Raw genomic sequence first — 19,729 nt, forward strand, 5'->3', positions numbered from 1 at the left:
GAAACTTATAATCATTATTGTCAGAATTTCCTATCGGCGCTAAGATTCTTGTTTCCAAGGGAACACGACAACGGGAAACGGGGAACTCGTTGTCACGCCAAATAACCTCCCTTGTCACGCATTGTGGGTCACACCTGAGATCCATCTTTCAAAAATTGACGCTTTCCTTGATGAAAGACAAGGAAAGCCTTTTTCATTTCAGAAAAAATTTTCCCAGATTGAATTAATATTTTTCTTCAATTTCCGTAATTTCAGCGAAAAAGTTTTCGTGTCGCGGTTTTCTCAGAAATTGCAAGAGCGGAATTGACCAATTACAACAGCTTTTATATCCAAAGGAACCAATAGGCAAGGGTGTTACATACGTGCCTTTGCATACAAATGGCTCGCCTATTGGGGGTTTTCTTTCCTCAATTAGCCACGTTTACTCGTAGCAGGGCACTGTGTTCTTCACAAATTCTTTGGCCAAAAACTTTGTTCACGAACTCCTTGTTGAAAAGAACCATGGCTTATTCTATCTGCGAAAGTGGAGCTTCCAACACTCTTGACTTCAGAATGTATTTTTGTAAGTATCGCAGATCGTACTTTTCTTTGATCACGCATATCGAGTGTTTACAATCCATTAGCTATGGCTCCCTACCCATCAAGAATTACAGACGATTTAACTTTATAGCCTTCCCTTCACATTTGATATACAAAACAATCATACATAAGATTTTGATGTCGAAATCTATTATTGAATATCTCTTTGACGTTCCGTTTGATTGTTTAATATTCTATGCATATTACAGTACGAAGTCCAGACTGTTTTTCTATGATCAAGTTAACCTGACAGTTTTGGCAATGAATATAGAATTGTTCAGTATTTAACCAGAGTGTTCGCAATTAGTGATCCTCTCCCATTTGAGTGGAAGACCAAAACATCGATCAAAATGCGTAGCTAAAAAGTTTTAACAGTAGTTTCAAGGACTGTGCTCCTCCACTGAACAGGCCGTAAAGAAATTTGTCGCTAAGGGAAGGTACGTTTTTAATTGGGGAGGGGCGGGGCTTCGGAGGGGAGGGTCCTTAGTAATTTTTAACAAAGTGGGGAGGGTCAAATCTGTTTTATTCTCAACCCGGGGAGGGTAATAGTTTTTTTTGGCAAGGAAAAAATTACTCCATGTTGCTTCTATTTTGTATATACAAGCAAAGCTACCAGTCGAGATTAATCTAAATTATTTTACAGGGGTCAAAAAATTTACTTATCAAAAAACTATCTTCTCCCAACTAACATAATTGTCTCTCTCTCTGCGCGGGGTTCTGGTATAAAATATTAGTCTCCGGTGAGGATTCGTCACTTAAGCTACTCGAACTTGAACAGACAACTCGATCTACTACATCACTATATTCGCCCTTTGGGTTCGGGAACTACCCTAGGCCTTCATCTTTCCACTTCTCTGGACTTGTGCTCTCACTTGTTCCCGCAGCCGATGTGCCATCAACTGAGTCAGAGGAGTAGCAGGCATCCTTTTTACAATGGCGAGTCGGCAAACAGCCACAATAGCCACAAGTTGCTCCATCAGACCTCATGAAATCCTCGCATTCACCACAAGCACATTTCCCTCTTTCTATTCCTCGTACATCCTTGCCCATTTTCAAGTTTTCACCGTACAATCACACGCCACGCAATTAACTACTTTGGGCGCAGGTGAACGCGGTTATATGAGCAACACTTCCAGTTTATTTCCACTTCCAGTTATTTTTGTTGTGGATAGGTTGAGGGGGGTGGGGGAGGGTCAGATGTTTTTGTTTGGGTATTTTTGAAGGGTCATGCATTAATCCATTCCAGGAAGTGGGAGGGCTACGACTTTTTTCGCAAAAAAATTCCAAAATACCTCGGCCCACCCCCCTCCCAATAAAAAACGTACCTTGCCTAACTGGTGTTGAGAGATCCATTTGCTTATAAATCTGTTCAGTACCAATTTTTTACTCATCAACACGCCACAGTGGATGCTGAGGAAAGCCTGTGACATGAACTTTAGCTTCTTTGCCTGAAAATCAGTGCCTGGGGTGCATTATTGACTCTCACCCAGCCTACCTATCCTGGCTTTTAATAATACCTCTCTTTAGCCACATACATTTGGTCAACTCTAGAGAGTAGGGGTGCTTTCCATTAGAATGGATAAAGCTGGGGGGAATTTTCTGTTAAAAGGAACAGGAGAATATATTATTTCTCTCAATCAAAACAGAATGGGATGAGCATGATCCTTTTTCACACGGTCACTTTCTTTCTTTAAGGACGGTGCCTACTATTGTTATTATGCATACGTTCTGCGCATCTCTAGATACTCTAGTTTCCTATCCGTGATGCTCACTAATACAGGGATGTTTTTGCGCGGTTTAAAACTATCCGGAGAAAGTAGATCTTAGTATTAAAGTACTCTTCGTATCCAAAAAGAAAATTGGGGCTAACCATGCATTTTTCAGAGATAATTAAGCTTCAGTTTGAGAAAGAATGCCAGAAATTGCTTTGTATTTTAATTCTTTTTACAAATATTGTTCATCAATTATCTTGGAAATATGCGTGGTTAGCCCCAATTTTCTTGTTGGATTTCAACGATACTTGACAAGATCTACATTTCCTGCATAATCAAAAACCGGGGCAAAAACACCTTTGAATTTATTAGTAGGCACCGTCCTTAAGATTACATTACAATAACGCATTTTCACAGCTTAAAACCACACCTTTAAATTATTCATCAAGGCTCATGATACTAGTGGGACACAGCAGATGGTTCAATATTTCCAATCATTTCGGCAAAAACAAAAAAAGAAGAATACCTCTGAAGGTTTTCCAAAACTCTTCAGTGGAAAAGTCTGTTCCATTTGATTAACCATACAAAAGGAAAGCGCTCTAGATAGGTCTCAACCCTGCACCCAGGCTCTGAGCATATCTAATTTTTCTGTCTTTTTACACCTGTTAGGTGATGGAAATGGCCAAGCAGTCTCTCCCTTTCATGATATTCCACTATTTGCTAATGATCAGGTGAGTAGCAACTTTCCCCAGGGGTCCACCCCAGGTGAACCCAAGGGGACTTAAAGCATTTGTTGAGATCTCACATTCATCACTCATGTGTCACTCATGTGTCACTCACAGATCAGTTTCACATCAGATCACGTAAATGTTTGCATTTTTTCTGCCTTTTTCTCAATTATACAGCAGAGTTTCAACGGCTGAACATACAGTGTAGGCATATTTTACACTTGTCACAGACAAACATTGCCACAAGAAGGAGTTTTCAGAGTTCAGAGAAACTTGTGGGAAGAACATCTGGGAATAGCTGAAAATGAAGACTACTGACCACATATTACAAATCCCAGTGTCTGGCCCCTGGGTGCAATCTTCCATGAATAACATGACATTTTCCCCCACCTCCTTGGGGAAAAATATATAGCAAGTCCTCTCTTTTTGTTGTCCCCAGGGTGTAGGAACCAGTCGTGAGATATTTTTATGGATCTTTAGATCTGAAGTCTACCAAGGCTCATGTTTCAAATTTTTTTCAAGTTTTTTACCATTATTGATAGTCATGAGTGGTTTCAAATTTTGGTCTTCTAGCATACATTTGAATTTTGGAAGGAAGAGAATTTGGGACAGACTGTTGTAATATAGATTAAGGCACGCCTAAAAGATAATAATAATTATATAATTTTTAAGCCCAAAAGCGGTCCTCCCAGGTTCTTTTTCTTACCATAAGTTAACCCGGCTTGAGCCTGCGATCCAATTGAAAACCACTACCCTGTCAGCTCTAAACTTGAGCCCGCAATATGGTCATGTGATACTTGTGAGCGAATACCTTGTTTTGACAGGTGTCAATTGACCATAACATGGATGTCCAATATCAAAGATGTACACTTTAAACAAGCCGGATTATGGTTGCCGTGTTGGGCACAAGTATACAATACATGTATACACTTAATGTATGGTCCCGAGGGAAACAGTTAGTTTTGTTTTCCCGAGAGTCCTCATGTTCATCTTGTGAAACATCAAGACTCGAGGGAAACAAAACTAACTACGGTAGTTTTAAGAAGGACCATACATTAAGTGCTTTGTGATATATTTAGACTTTCCCTTCAACAATCACAGCAAAACATCTGGAGCGACCAACAACTATGGAATTGTATCCCAGTGGGATACATTTGAATTTAATCAAGGCCACTTGACAAAGAATCAACCAATCACAGTCCTTGTTTGTTGAGCGAAAGTCTAGGTATATAACAAGTATTATTATCAGCATCATCAGCATCATCATCATCATCATCATCATCATTATCATTATCATTATTATTATTAGAATATTATTCATCATCATCATCATCATCATCATGGTATCCCTCGAAAACGAGTAAGATTGTCTATTCAACTTCTAGTCTTGTGCACCCGTTGGTGGCTATAGAGTACAATTCTAGAGTGGCACGCTTTGCCACAGGCGGGGCAGATGTAGGGGGCCTGCTGCGACAAAGCAGGGGCAACTTCATGTTCTTTACGGCATTGGCGTTTTTCCTCCACTTTCTGACGCTGCTCTTTCTCAAATAGCGCCACACTCTCCTGGACTGCATGTCTCCATCTGGGTCTGTCACGTGCCAGATCTTCCCAGGTCGTCAGACCAATGTGGCACACCTTAAATTTGCTTTGAGATTGTCCTTGAAACGCTTTCGCTGCCCCCCTTGTGCTCTGGTGCCAGAACCTAACTCTCCGAAGAGGATCTGCTTGGGGAGGCACGAGTCGATGAACCTGACAACATGACCAGTCCAACGCAGTTGATTTTCAATTATCATGGCCTCGATACTGGTGCATTGTACTTCGTCAAGGGCGCTGGAATTTGTCCGTCGATCCTGCCAGGTCACACCCAGGATGCGTCTCAGGCAGCGCTGATGGTACTTTTCCAGGACATTAAGGTGTCTCCTATAGGTCGTCCAGGTCTCCGAGCCATAAAGGAGGGACGGAAGCACGACAGCCTTGTACACAAGGAGTTTGGTATCTTTCCTCAGACTCCTCTGCGCAAACACTCTCTCACGAAGCTTTCCAATGGCACAGCTTGCAGCCTTAAGGTGATGAAGAGTCTCCACCTCGATGTCAGCTTTTGTTGAGAGGACACTGACAAGATAGGGAAGGTCTGGACATTCTTTAGTGTGGACAGAATATTATTAATTATTGGGCGACATCATTGTTGTGCGTATGTGCCCATAATTTCTTATATGAGAACTCTTGTGTCCTTCTTTCAGAAAACAGTTTGTAACATGGTTGTTGAAGTCCCAAGGTGGACCAATGCTAAAATGGAGGTATGTCATTTTTTAATGTTTGAACTCATTTAGGGTAGCTAAACATATTTCTATAGGCCTTTTTAACCTGCAAACCAAACTTTAGGTGTAAATCAGTAATTTAAAATTATGGTTTTCCAGCATAGTTGTGCCCTCCTTTTGTGCTCTCATTTTACCCTCCATACAGGGCTTGAAATAATTTCCCTGCTGGCGCTAGTCAAGACGTCCAGTCAAATATGTTTTTGCTCGGAAAAGACCCGGTTTTGTCCGGAGAAATATGCATTACCTCATAACTTGTAAAAAGTACTTCTCCCCCTTCAGCATGATGCTTAAATGTCAAGCAAGTACATTTAGAGAAATTTTATTGTAGAAGCAACCTCTGAATCGGTGCAAGAGGCGTGGAATGCACTGCGCATCCACAAGGTTTAGTAAAATCGAAAAAGTACTCCTAATATTACACTTGTGATTCCCACTATCGCTGCCTTATATCGCTTCTAGGATTTAATTTAAAAGCATTCTAAAGTTTTGAAGCCGAAGGTTACAATCAAGCAGATTCTTCCCTTAATAAAGGCCAAACATACACGTTTGAATTTTTATTAGAGAGTGGCCCGGATCTTTGTACTCACACTTTTAAGAGGCATTATTTTGTTTTGCGTCTCACATTAGTTCGCAACATAAGTTTGCAGCAAATTCCACGCAGACTATAAGAATTATTAACATAGACATCGATAGACACACCACGCTGGAAGACCCGCTAATTTCATGACTGATGGATGTCAAAGTTAGGAAAAACAAATCATAGTAATGTCAAACTGAGTCATAAAAATGTAGTAGTAGAGAAAAATTGTGTTACAGCATGAAAGTATCTTACAAGGAAGGAGAGACTTGCTTATTATTGGCTAATTGTATTAGTCACCGTGGTGACACCTATATACTCACAACTGTGAAAGATAAAATAATAAAATTCACTGCATGCAGTGAAGATATGATTTTTAGAAAAATGAAAATGATATGTGTAGTATTTCATCACTTTATTCAGTATCTATATAATAAAGTAATTTTTTCATTTCCGTCTTTCCATAACACAAAAATGCCAAAAGAGCACAGGAAAGATTGTACAAAATCTCCTGCATCTCTGGTCGGTTTCGTTTCACAGAAGGATACCACTAATTGAGTTCTGATTACAATGTGACAATTCTTGGTTTTCATGTGACGTCATCAAAATTAAAAATAAGGAATTATCAATCCTTTTGAGATTTTCGTTTAGTCAGTTATTTGAACAGCTGAAGACTTATCTTTTCAAACAATTTTCAGTTTGATAGGGTTTTTCGTCTTGTGATAAAGCAAGGTTGAATTTCTAAGCTTTTGCGTGACAAGATATTAAAATTGCGGCAGAGAATGGTGTCACATACGGTAAAAAAGTGACTTATCCGCTGAGATTTCGCAATCTGAACAGTCCTTGTATGAGAATAAGTACTCATCATTACCAGGAGTTACATGGTAATCAGACTTTTGACTCTGGACCACATTGGTGGCCATCCTAGCTTCATTTAATCATGTTTCTCATAGATAGCTGTGAAGGAGGCATTGAATCCCATTAAGCAAGACTGCAAGAAAGGCAAGCTACGATTTGTTCATAACTGCTTTCCATATCATGGCTACATCTGGAATTATGGAGCACTTCCTCAGGTATGAAACACCAAAACTAAAAGCAGGCTATGTTTCCCTTCCTCTGTTTGTCTGGAACTCAATGCTTAAAGTGTTTTGGATGTGGACAAAAAACGTTAAAAATGTCCTAACGATTTTCTCCAGGATTGTAACTCTAAAGATCATCATCATCATCATCATCATCATCGTCATCATCATTATTATTATTGCACTTTCTTTCAGACCTGGGAAGACCCAAAACACAAGGATAAGGACACAGGATGCATGGGCGATAATGATCCAATAGATGCTTGTGAAATTGGTACCATGGTGAGAGACAATGACGTACATTGTAACTTGAATTGGTGGGTTCCCCACTCTAGGCTCTGAAGATCAGAGCCGTACCCACATCCTTTCTTTTAAAGAGTGCTTCTATCCTATAATGCCAAGGTATTAAAACTATCGGAGATGCTCTTCAATGCACGTTTGAAATCTACAATGTACCTCATTGACCACCATTTTGAGAATTTAGCTCCAAAGAAATATGAGCGACGCAAATTTTGGTGGGCGTAGATCACTTAATAATATATGCAAAGTTATTCCGGAACACAAATACTAACGGTAGATCACAGACGTTCCTCTCCGATTTTTTTTTGCGGAGAGTGGGCATCTGTACACAGCCTGTATAGTTTTCTATTTAGTTTTTTGCTGAATTGATCATTGTTATCTTCTTTTTATGAAACACAATCTATAGATATGGAATGCAAATAATTAATGTTGTTCATTTTTTATTTCAGAAAAAAGCTTGTGTCAGCTCTATTTGTAAACGATTTTTGTTCAATCCCAGAAAGTAGCAACTCCCAAAGGCTGCTAATTCCAAAAGTAACGAGGGTCGCTACTATTGGAACTCTACGGTAGTCCATGTCTAGTTGAAAGCCCTACTAAGACCACCTGAAAAGACAGCCATTTATTGCATTTGTTTGAAGGGGAATGCGTCCTAAGTTTGTTCAGATTGGGTGATTGTGTGCATGGTCTTGCCAAAAGGAATCAAATTTTTCTCTGTAAAAGACACCAAAATAGCCACCCCAAGGATTCTTGTGTTGTTTGCAGGGGCACCCTCACATGGATCCTTGTACGCATATATTGATTTCGATTTGATGACAGGCTCTTTTTGTCACATTATTAGTTTTTTAGCTTTAGAACCCTACGGAAACACAGGCTAAGCGACTGTTGAATGCACTTCAGTAATCCGAGATAACTACTAGTTGTCATAATTTCAGGTTGCAAGTAGAGGAGAGGTTAAACAAGTGAAAATTCTAGGAACTGTTGCTCTAATTGATGAGGGGGAAACAGACTGGAAAATCCTCTGCATAGATGTGAATGACCCTTTGGCAAAAGACCTGAATGGTAAGGTGCAAGAGTGATAAGGGTTGTATGCATATATTATACTGTAAGATAAATGAAACAGAAAACTACAGTGTAATACCGTAGATATTAGTATCACCCAACTAGTGGACTAATGCAAATCCAGCATTTTAATTAATTGGCTACGCCACTAGGTGACTATTAGTTATTAAGTAGTAGTCCTTGAGTAGCCGAAAAGCGTGGCGCTTTCTTTCGTTTTATTCCCAAATAAATATTTCTTCAACTTGCATTTGTTAACTTTATTATTGCCTTTTCTGTCCGACTAGTTGGGTGATACTAAAACAATTAGACCCGTAGCCCTTGCGGGCAATGGGTCTAATTGTTAAATAGTTCTTGGTTTCAGCCTACATGTTTATCATTATCTTCTGGTCCCTATGGATTCAAAGATAATTTTAGCTTTTAACGCGATGTCACAAGGCCTATTAAATTTGCCTTTTGCTTGTTTGTAAGATATTGATGAATAATTAGTCTTTTCCACCATATTTTCCAGATATACCATGGGGCAAAATACACCATTTCAATAGCTTGTGAAGAAATCATTATTATTTGTCATCCTTGTTAATAAAAATTCAAGTTTATAATGACATTTTTTCTTGACATAATTAGGGTATTATTAAATTATTATTTCATTAGCGTGCGTTGGATATGAGATGGTAAATAGCCAACGAGGCATTTGGCACTGAGTTGGCTACAACTAGTCTCATATCCAACAAGTGCGAATGGAATTATTATTGTTTTGTTACATTTTTCACTAAATTCTGAACACTTGGACACTTGGAAATTAAAGCGAATCAGTTTCCAACTCAGCAACACTTGACGCAATCAGTTTCCATTTTAGGTCATACAGTATAAAAGTATAAGCTTGTAACCGAACTTAGTGAAGCAATCAGAAAGCTAGAAACAGTTATGTTAGAGGTCAAGGCTGTGCTCCAAGGAAAATTTCAGGGAGCCCTTCAAGCGTTTCAGCTGGGGTGCCCAGCCCTCTAATTTGGTGGCCCAAATTAATTAATTATTTTATTAATTATTTGAGATCAACAATGCAGCCAGATCTTCATCTATATCTCTCTCCACAAAACATTGCTGCTACTGCTCTGGTGATTGTCGAACTCGTTAGTGCAAGAAAACCCCCAACCCGTCCAATTTTTTTACACCATGCTTCAGAAAGACAAGAAAAGGTGCAAAGCCGCCATGTTGCCTTGATTACCCATGATGCACTCAAGACCGTGAACCTGTCTGTGGAAATCTGTACGGTCACATGCAAAGTCACGGATTATATTACATGTGAAAGCATGTCGAACGGCCTTCCGAGAGGTTTTGCAAAATGTAACCATGCACCAGCATATTAAAATTTTTAGCCTGCTTATGTGCTCAAAATACAATACCCCAGAGTGCCCAGCCGGGCGACCTGGTAATTTTTCTCACTCACCCGAAGCCAAATGTTAGAGCACAGCCTTGAGAGGTTGAAAATTTATGTGCTGTCATTGATGCAAAAAGAAGCAAACAATTTTAAGTTTAAGGTTATACCCACATAGCAGAGGTATCATTGTATGTGTATAAATTTTTTTTTCCCTTTCAAATTTTCCAAAGATGTTGAAGACATTGAAAAATATATGCCAGGACTACTGAAGGTAAAAAAAATTCATCATCAGTATTATTGATTTCTTATCAATAGATTTTCTCTAGTATATATTCTAATTAAATTTCTTCATATATTATGTGTATTCTTTTGATCATAAAGGATTTGCTCTTGAATGAGCATGCAAAAAATTGTGTTAAAGCTGATGTTTTAAGTATCTATGATGTCATTTTCTGGCTTTTGTTTTTATGCTAATTTAGACACTCAGAATCTGATATTTATACTTGTCAGATACAGTAAACACCCGCATATAAGAACAAGTGGATTAAGAACGTGAGGCTGAAATTTGGCCAATAAAGCACCACATAAATAAGAACAAATTCAACCTGATAAATAAAACATGTTCTTAATATAAAGGGAAATGGTATTAGAATAAGGAAAAAGTACAGTACAGTGAGTGATCAAAGTAATATGGTGTCTAGGACCATTACAAACTTTGAAATCTATTTTAAAAAGGGTTGTATGTCAATTAAACCTCTAGTAATGTACAATTTGAAGTATTTGTGAAACCAATAATATTGTAAGAACATTTTAAGAACACTTTCAGGCTGATTTCTTACAAAGCACCCTTTAAATAAGAACACGATCAGCTGGAAACCTGAAATCAGTGTTCTTATGTGCGGGTGTTTACTGTAGTTTGAGTTGACAAGGATAGTGTCAATAGGGTACATGTAGGATTATAAGTGTCTTGAAATTGGTAATAATTTTTTGTTACTGTTTTAATGCAGGCTACCATTGAATGGTTCAAGATCTATAAAATTCCAGCGGGAAGTAAAGAAAACCAGTTTGCTTTCAACGATGAAGCTAAAAACAAAGTAAAAGATGTCTTTACCTCTTCCGTTTCTTTCTATTTATTAAGGGGGGAGTGAACCTAGGTGCTGTTAATCCTTTAAGGCCTGAGGGGTCCCCCATTGACCAGCAAAATCGTCTGGCGTTAGACAGAGTAAAATCTACATGTGTATAAGTGGCTTTTGTAGAGGGATTGACACAACAACGCTTATCAATTAACAGCAATGTTATGGTACCATGTCAAACACACATTATTGCTGAAAACGATTCGGTCATTTTTGTGACGTAAAACGTTACCGTGGCAACAGGAGAGCCCTGCCAAAACACCTACGGTAGTTTGTTTTCCAGATATGAGCAACTAAAGCCAAAAAATAGGGTGTTTTTGCAAGGCTTTCCGGCTACCATGGTAACGTTTTACGTCACAAAAATGACTGCATTTTGTTCAGCAATAATAATTAATGTTTCACACATGGTACTATAACATTGCTGTTACGTGATAAAGTGTTGTAGTGTCTATTCTTCTAACAACAATTAAGGTCTCTTAAAAGTGTTGAAAGTGGTTTGAGCCACATTAAAGGGTTAAAGGGGACAACCCCTGGGTTAACCCATTCACTCCGACCTAAAGCAGTCCCCATTGACAAGTAGAATCGTTTGGCATTAGACAGAGCAAGTAAAGGGTTAAGTTATTCTTCTGTAACATGCTTTTGCCTTTTTTTATATATATTTTAATAAACTTAATTGGTTCTTTTAGTAGTTGTCCTGGGCCCGGTTGTTCGAAAGCCGATTAACTTAATCCAGGGTTAGGGTGAACATTTGTTTCATGTTTTCAACTTTTTGGTGAAAGTTTTTCTGCTTATTTTTGTTATTCAAGATTGACTTCTTCTAATGTAAAGTTTTGTCGAATATCAGCGTTGAACAGCATTTGGGAGTAGAGAAATAAACTCCTTGGTTAATTTTTAATCTGGGATTAGCGTTAATCGGCTTTTGAACAACCGGGCCCTGGTTGCATCCTTGTTGAGTGTTATTAGTACAAAACAGTCAAGTTGTAGGTTCTGTGAAAACCACATTTGCCTGTTAGGGAAAACATGTCAACAAATATTGAAAGCAAAGACTGATGTTCTTGGGACGCAGCTCTTTACAACCTCTAAGTTCATTGGATCCCTTTGGGATGCTGCCCTGTTGTTTTTAGGGTTAGGATCCATCATTGATTGGTTGTTTTGGTCCATTGTTTTCTGAGTGAATCCAAGGAGACGTTGTAATAGCTGCATACTGCCCTGCAACAGCATACTGCAAGACTCTTGTCTTATAGTTGAACTATAAGTAATTCATTGATATTTTGTGTTGTGTGACTGCTAGGAATTTGCTATGAAGATTATCAATGAAACCCATGAATGCTGGAGCAAACTGTTAATGAAAAAAGTCGAAAATGAAAATGGGATGGCATGGTGAGAAAATTTCTTTTCGTTGTCCTCGTCATCTTCATTACCATCATAAACTTTGACAGCTCAGAATACATCCACCTTATTGAATGGTTAAACATATAACACGCGCAGATACTTTGGGGCTTAGAAAAATACTCGTAATGAGCAAACTTTCCGCACGTATTGTATGTGAAACCTTTCAATGAGGGATTTATTATTCCTCTATAATGCCATTTTCTAGTATTTTGGTTTTTTTCCTTCACAGACTGAGAATTGTATTGATTGCATGATAAGTTGTGTGTGAATGACGAAAAAAACACAGATGAAACCATGCGAATGTCCTTTATTTGATGGGATAAACAAAATGAATTTGTGACAAGTGATAACAAGCTGAATTCTCAGGCTTTGCATCCTGTCGAAAACAATAATCTTTTATTGAAAAGCTCCCTTCTCCCCCCCCCCCCCCCCCCCCGTATTTGCTCTGTTCTAAACCCGTCAAAATGGGACACTACAGTGTATTATCGTCTCATATTTTACGAGTTCTCTTGACCAAATAATTATGGTAAAATGGTGTAATAGTGGAAAAGTAAAGACTATCATTAGGGTGTGTGTCATTGATCCAAGATCACTTGGATCACGGCCGGCATCAAAGGAAAGGATGAATCCACTCTGGGAAAGGATTCTTTGGTGATCTTTGGATCAATGATCCTTTTTCGGATCATCTTTAAGAGAGGTACCCTTACTTTGCATTTTCTGTGAGTTTAGCAAGTTGTGGTCACAAAAAATTGCAAAGGTCAGTTCGGTTTTTCTTGGGCTGTGCATTGGTAGAGTTTGGTGCGAGGAGAAGATGAAATTATTGATAGGAAAAGGGACACTATGAGCAAATTGAATGTAATTGTTCTTTTCCAAGTGCAATAAAATAAAGTCATTATAAGAATGGCATTGTTAGTTTTCTTTATTGTTTTCTTTTCAGCAAAAATGTCACAGTTGAGAATTCACCATACAGGATAACAAAAGACGAGGCAGCGTCCATTGTTAAACATGTAAGTACAGAGAAACTATGTAAGATTGCTTTGGATGGGAGCAAAACAATAAGATTTTATATCAAATTAATAGTTTGAAGATAAGCTGGATGAGGGCTTTTTTGTTGAAAATTTAACTTATCTTATGTGGGTTGTGTTTGTTGGTTCTCTGCACTGAGAAGATTTGTTGACGTTAGGTGCCCCTGATCTTCAGGTATATGAATATTGATCTTGGTGACATTCGCTTCATACGGAAATCTCAATCAACTGGTCCAAAATATCATTCATTATTTTGAAGCGAGAAAACTGAATCAAGCCATATATAGACGACTTTCACTGTTATGCGCTAATAAACGTAACTTGAAATGTGGTTAATTTTCTTAGCAGTATAGAAACTACTGAAACGATTTACTCTTACCATTTGATGGAAATATATAAACCGATCGTTTGTTTTCAAGTTGTAACAGGGATCTCGTAGAAAGCCACGGTAGACGGATTAAACTTGATTTCCAGGCATTTATTTCAAAGCAATGAGCGCGGGATAGCACTGCAAGCCCTCTTTCGCTTTGTAAAACTCCTGCATATAACTCACATATAAAAGCCTGTTTAACGACCACGAGGTAAATCTGTTCAGAGGTGGAGCCAATATCAGGACAATTTAGCCTCTGGATTAAGATTCAAGGGTACAAAGTATTGCTCTCCTCGCCTGTGTTTTTCTTCTTTACATCAAGTACATTTAGGGCGTGTTCGATTGACCGTATTCCGGAATATACATGGGATAGAAGTTAGAAGTCCTTCTCTTTTACGGAGATTCACATTAAAGTTGTCAAACACCCGCTAAAATGCTATTTTAAACATATCTTTGTTATCCTTGTTGCTTTAAAACGCCAAACATACAGTTTTAAATCATCACACCACGTATTCTTATTCCGGAATAGGGTCAATCGAACGCGCCCTTAGTTATCCGGAGAAATCCTTGACTATTGCTACGTCGTAGCCTCGTTTGCATACGCAAAAACAAAGATGGCAGATTTCAATTTATATTTGCCTATTTTTGAAGCGTTATTGTTGGCTATTTAAGCACATTTAGTCCAAATAAATGGTCAAGTGTGACAATACAGGTAAAGAGCTAGACTGTACTTTCCCTTTAAAACCAAAGATTGAAGACTAATCCCCTCCCAGCCCTTTTGCAGCCCTTTTCCTCCTCTTTTACCAAGCTCCCAATAATTTGCTCATTGGCACCTTATCTGTAGTTAATTCTAGAAATAGAAAGATTCTTTCAAATTTGGCACATGCTACCAAGGCTTGGTATATGGTCGGTCAATACCTAATACAACAGCATTTTAAGAGAGGTTTTTTTCCGTTTGTTTTAGGCTCCCGATCGCGAAGAACCTCAACCCATCGATCCTTCACTAGAAGGTACATTGCTCCATCTTTTCTTTGGTGTTCAATCATCAAACAAAATCCTGTTCTCATTTTTAACGTTTTGGTAATTCTGTGTTAATGTTGTGGGCTGAACGGTTGAGAAAAAAATGAGGTGATGCTAACAGGGGTAAAACTATTAAACAACGATTCTGCTGCTTTAGAGGAAGAAATAATCTTCGCAGGAGAGGGAACATTCTGAGCAGTTGCACAGAAATTTTAAAACGATCTGGAACGAAAACTCATGACCGCACAATTGCGTTGCATTATGGCAAGCCAATTGTAGCAATATTCAATAAATGGATATTTCAATTCAAAGAGTCTATTTTAGTTCAAATCAACGCATAAATTTATGTTCAATATACTTTTTTTGGGTTCAACTTCCGATTTTGCATTCAACTCTTTTAATTCGTTCAGCACGATTTACAGTTCGTTCAACGATTTATTGCACAGCGGTTGACCACTGTTGCCTAGTCCCTCTTGATCTCGTGAGGTCACGGGAGGCTGGAACACAGTTTGTTAGTAGTCCATGTATGACCCACCATACATTGAATACTAACCGAAAAAGGTTGGATTCTGCGATTTACCACAACTGAAGCGACCCAAACCATTCACAAAAGCTAATCTTTGATCAAATTAGGGCTAATTAAGCCTAAAACCTTATTTAATATCAAAATCCAACCTTTGCCGGTTAGTATTCAATGTATGGTGGGTCTCTCAACTGCTGTGCAATAAATCGTTGAACGAAAGAAAAAGTGTTGAACACAAAATGTGCTCTTGAAGTTTAAAAAGAAAAGGTTGGACCGAAGCAATCGCATTGAAGGATACCAAAATGTCACGTATTGAATGCAAAAAGTGTTGAATGCAAGATCGGAAGTAGAACCAAAAAAAGTATATTGAACATAAATTTATGCGTTGAATTGAACTAAAATAGACTCTTTGAATGGAAATATCCATTTATTGAATATTGCTACAATTGGCCTCCCATATTGCATACAGATCCACCACTAATACAAGGGAGGATGTAGAAAAATGACGTTGAAATCTTCAGAAACAAAACGACTTTCTTTAAATCTGTCCAACATGTTTCGACGATTCAGCCATTATCATTATCAGTCGCAATCAGTAACTTTTGAAGCGTTCGTTAGATTTTATTACGACACATGAAATTTGATATTAACAATAACACAAAATGCGCGGGCATCAGACCCAAAATAATCGAAGGTGAAGGTGCTTACAGTGAAAGTGTAAAATTAAAAGGAGTCTTGTTAGTTCAGGTCGGGCCTTTCTCATTTAATGTGCATGGCTTCCTTAAGTTTCACGGCCCGACGTTTTTCATGTTTATGGCAAATCGCCTGGATAAGGGTCGTTTTGCTCAGAATCATCTTGTTTGTGATGTAACGATAATTTTATCAGAAAAGGAATTCCACATTACCGTTTTTTAGTTCTAAACTCGTGATTAACTAAAGATTTCCTCTAAACACCTCAAAATAACGCGACATAGCCCCTTTAACAGAACATAATCTTCAAAACTAGTACTGGCCGACTTTTTAGGGACGTTTAAGCTTGGAAATAGAATTTGCATGATCTCCATATTAGTATTGACCAGTGTGTGAATTTAAAATAACGTGACATAGCCCCGACGTGGCTGCCATAACGAAGAGTCCCTTCATTCGTGTGGTTCGCTCATCTGGGCTTAAATTGGACTGGAATGCATGACAGAAAAGTTGCAAAGCACGTTATTCCATATTTTTGGAGCTTAACACAATTTTTCTTGTTATCTCTGATGATGTTTCATTTCTTTTTCTCTTCTGCAGTTGATAGGTGGCACTATGTGAAAAGAACGTAATTGCGACGGCCTTATCAAAGGCAAAACACATGTTCTTCAATAAAATTCACCTATTTTGCTTTCAGTCAGCTGTAGTGGAGTGTTTTCCCTTAAAGTGCGTGTAACGGCTTTTTATTGAAAATTCAGTTTTTAGCTCGCATTGAAAGACTGGAAGTGGTCATACCTCGATCCATAACCGAGGAATCGAGGGCAATGGGTTAATTACCATCGTACTGTCAAGAGCTTCCGCCCCAAATGCGACAAAGGGCGCTCCCCTACAATATCCTACAGTACCTTGGATTGAAGAAAGCGAGCATTTTACGCGAGAGATTACACGAAATTGTATAAATTAGAAACATTTCAACGGAATGGGTTTCTACTGACCAATCAACCTGCAGGCCGGATCGACCAGCAACAACTGTTTACTTTGCGACGAGGAAGTGCAATCATATAGGTGAGAAAGAATTGTTCTTCTCTGACCTATACTCATCGGGGTGATCACAGAAATTCTTGGAAGAATCCGAAGGGACGTTGTTTTCGGGGGATATTGCATTGCATTTCCCTGTTTTGGTCCCGACAACGGAGAGAAAAATAACTCATCATCTGCCAGGAGTGGGGTTCGAACCCACGCCTCCAACATGAGACCAGAACACCCAAACAGTTTAACGCTCGGAATCCCTTTGATACTGGCTTAAGTCTGGCGTCTTTGACCACTCGGCCATCCTGGCATCGTGACCTCCTCAAGCTTCCTCAACATCACGCGTTTCTATCCAGCCAGTGATACATAACCAACTGTTCAGTCGTATTCCATTGAGCAGAGACAATATATTTTGGTAGTTCTTTGACAAATTGTGTAAGAATGACTAATGCACCGATCAACTCGAAACTTCAACATTCCCCCCCGCCCCCGGAACAAAGCCCGGGCATTTGAACTTTTAAAGATTGGATCAATTAAATTCCCTCCCCCTCAGGCCAAGATGGTGTTCAAATGCCCTACCCTACCGTCGGATTTGTCTGACATACCCTACTAAAGAACAATCGTTGTCGGCTCCTGGCGTCTTTAATAAAGACCTTTTGAAGACCTTTTCAGTTGTAAGCCAATTGCTCACAAATGCTACATCTCTTCCTTTAAACTTTTACACGTCGTCCAAACATGTGTTTTACGGATGTTAGCGACTTCTGCGCCCGCAAAAAAAATGATATGAAACCCAACACTTCCGGTTCAATTTTCCCCACCCCACGCAGGCAAAGGTCAAATTCCCCACTCAGCAGGCACAGAGGATAGTGAAATGCCCGTGGTTTGCCCGTGGGGAGGGGGGTGTTGAAGTTTCGATTTGATCGACGCATAAGAGGTGTTTGGGTCGTAAAAGAGTAATATATTTATCTCACTCTCCAGAATGTATGTACGTTTACACGCTTTCCTGAGTTTGCTGTTGCTTTCTGCCTTTCAGCCGCTGGTACAAAGTCCTCAATCGTCAATTACTATGAATAGGATAGAAAAGGAGCTGTCAGGAGTGGGATTCGAACCCACGCCTCCAAGTGGAGACCAGAAGGCTCCACGATCCCATTCTAATGATGGAATGGTATGTAACCTTGAGTCTGGCGCCTTGGACCGCTCGGCCATCCTGACAGTTTGGAAATTAGAGCGAAGTGATTACATAGACTGATTACTTTCAATTAATGATGAAAAGATATTGCAGGCAGCCATGGCATAATGAAGAACTCTGTATAAGGATCGGTCTTCAAGACCGTAACTTAGAATCCTGCCATCTGGTGAAGAGATTTCCGACTAACAAGAGTTTTTAATTTCTACTGACTAAAACGATCTTTAATTAACTTGGTCCCATCGTACTGTTAGGATCTTCCGCACTCAAATTCAACACAGATCAAAACAGGGTGTGCTCTCACTAATGAGAGCTTCCTTACAATATCGTACAATACCATTGGATTGAAGGAAACGAGCATTTTGCACGTGAGATTACTGTGTAATTTACCCCCAGCCCTAACCCAGACCAATCAACCTCCAAGCCAGATCGACCAGCAGCAACCGTTTACGTTTTGATGGGGAAGTCCAATCATGCAGAGGTGAAAAAGAACTGTTATTCTCTAATCTATATTCATCGGGATGATCACGGAAGTTATTGGAAGGATCCGAAGGAACAAAATGTGGTTTTCGGGCGACATTGCATTGGATTTGAGACCCTGTTTTGGTCGCGAGAACGGAAACAAAAAATGAACATCTGCCAGTATTAGGATTCAAACCTACGCCTCCAACAAGAGACCAGAAGACCCAAACAGTTCAACGCATGGAATCCTTTTGGTACTGACTCAAGTCTGGAACCTTGACCTCCTGAGCATCATACGTTTCCATCCACTCTCAGAATTCTTAAGTCAAAACACAGAACTTCTCAGTCATATTCCATTGAACAGAGACCAGATTTTGGAAGTTCTTTGACAAATGGTATATAAAGGACTAAGGACTGTTGGGTCGTAAAAGAGCAATACACTCGAAATATATGTATCTCTCTTTCCGAAATGTAATAGATGGTCGTTTTGAAAAAGCGTCGTCCTCGAGAACTTTTACACGCTTTCCTGAGGTTCGCACTTTCTCTCTGCCTTCCAGCGGCTAGTACAAAGTCCTCAATAGTCAATTACTATGAAAAGGATACAAAAGGAGCTGTCAGGAGTAGGATTCGAAACCACGCCTCCAAGTGGAGACCACAAGGCTCCTTGATCCCATTCTAATGATGGAAAGGTATGTAACCTTAAGTCTGGCGCCTTGGACCGCTCGGCCACACTGACAGTTCAGATATCAGAGGTAAGTGATTGAGTCGACTCATTACTTTCAATCCATTTTGCAAAGATATTGCAGGCACTCATGGCATCATGAAGAAATCTGTAAAAGGATCGTTCTTGGAGAACGTAAATTAGAATCCGACCATGTGCTGAAGAGATTTCCGACTGATATATCTATACTAAAACGATCTTTTATTACCATGGTCCCGTTGTACTGTCATATTCTTCCGCTCTCAAATTCGACAGAACTCAAAACAGGGTGTGCTCTCATTATTGACAGCTTCCTTGCAATATCTTACGATACCATTGAGATGAAGGAAGCGATCATTTTGCACACGAGATTACACAAAACTGTATAAATTAGAACAATTTACTTCGGATGGGTTTCTCCTGACCAATCAACCTGCAAGCCAGATCGACCAGCAACAACCGTTTACTTTTCAATGAG

The 19,729-nt window shown here is 39.1% G+C and overlaps 1 protein-coding gene and 2 non-coding genes across 3 annotated transcripts; 1 reads left to right on the top strand and 2 right to left on the bottom strand.

Annotated features, from left to right (window-relative positions):
* The first annotated feature begins 363 nt into the window (after positions 1–363).
* On the top strand, positions 364–16,570 carry LOC138033646 (uncharacterized). Its single transcript, XM_068881441.1, has 12 exons — positions 364–562; positions 2,961–3,022; positions 5,260–5,316; positions 6,865–6,984; positions 7,186–7,272; positions 8,223–8,349; positions 9,955–9,995; positions 10,732–10,818; positions 12,149–12,237; positions 13,187–13,256; positions 14,609–14,654; positions 16,475–16,570. The coding sequence occupies exons 1-12, from the start codon at positions 379–381 to the stop codon at positions 16,504–16,506; spliced, it is 1,002 nt and encodes a 333-aa protein (XP_068737542.1). The 5' UTR covers positions 364–378; the 3' UTR covers positions 16,507–16,570.
* Positions 16,571–17,089: 519 nt separating this feature from the next.
* Trnal-uaa (transfer RNA leucine (anticodon UAA)) lies at positions 17,090–17,213 on the bottom strand. The gene is made up of 2 exons: positions 17,176–17,213; positions 17,090–17,135 (listed from the first exon to the last, which is right to left on the bottom strand). It is a non-coding gene; the product is annotated as a tRNA-Leu (tRNA).
* Positions 17,214–17,991: 778 nt separating this feature from the next.
* Positions 17,992–18,115, bottom strand: Trnal-caa (transfer RNA leucine (anticodon CAA)). The gene is made up of 2 exons: positions 18,078–18,115; positions 17,992–18,037 (listed from the first exon to the last, which is right to left on the bottom strand). It is a non-coding gene; the product is annotated as a tRNA-Leu (tRNA).
* Positions 18,116–19,729: the final 1,614 nt, after the last annotated feature.

This window comes from Montipora capricornis, chromosome 14, assembly GCF_036669925.1.
Source record: "Montipora capricornis isolate CH-2021 chromosome 14, ASM3666992v2, whole genome shotgun sequence".
Classification (NCBI taxonomy): domain Eukaryota; kingdom Metazoa; phylum Cnidaria; class Anthozoa; order Scleractinia; family Acroporidae; genus Montipora; species Montipora capricornis.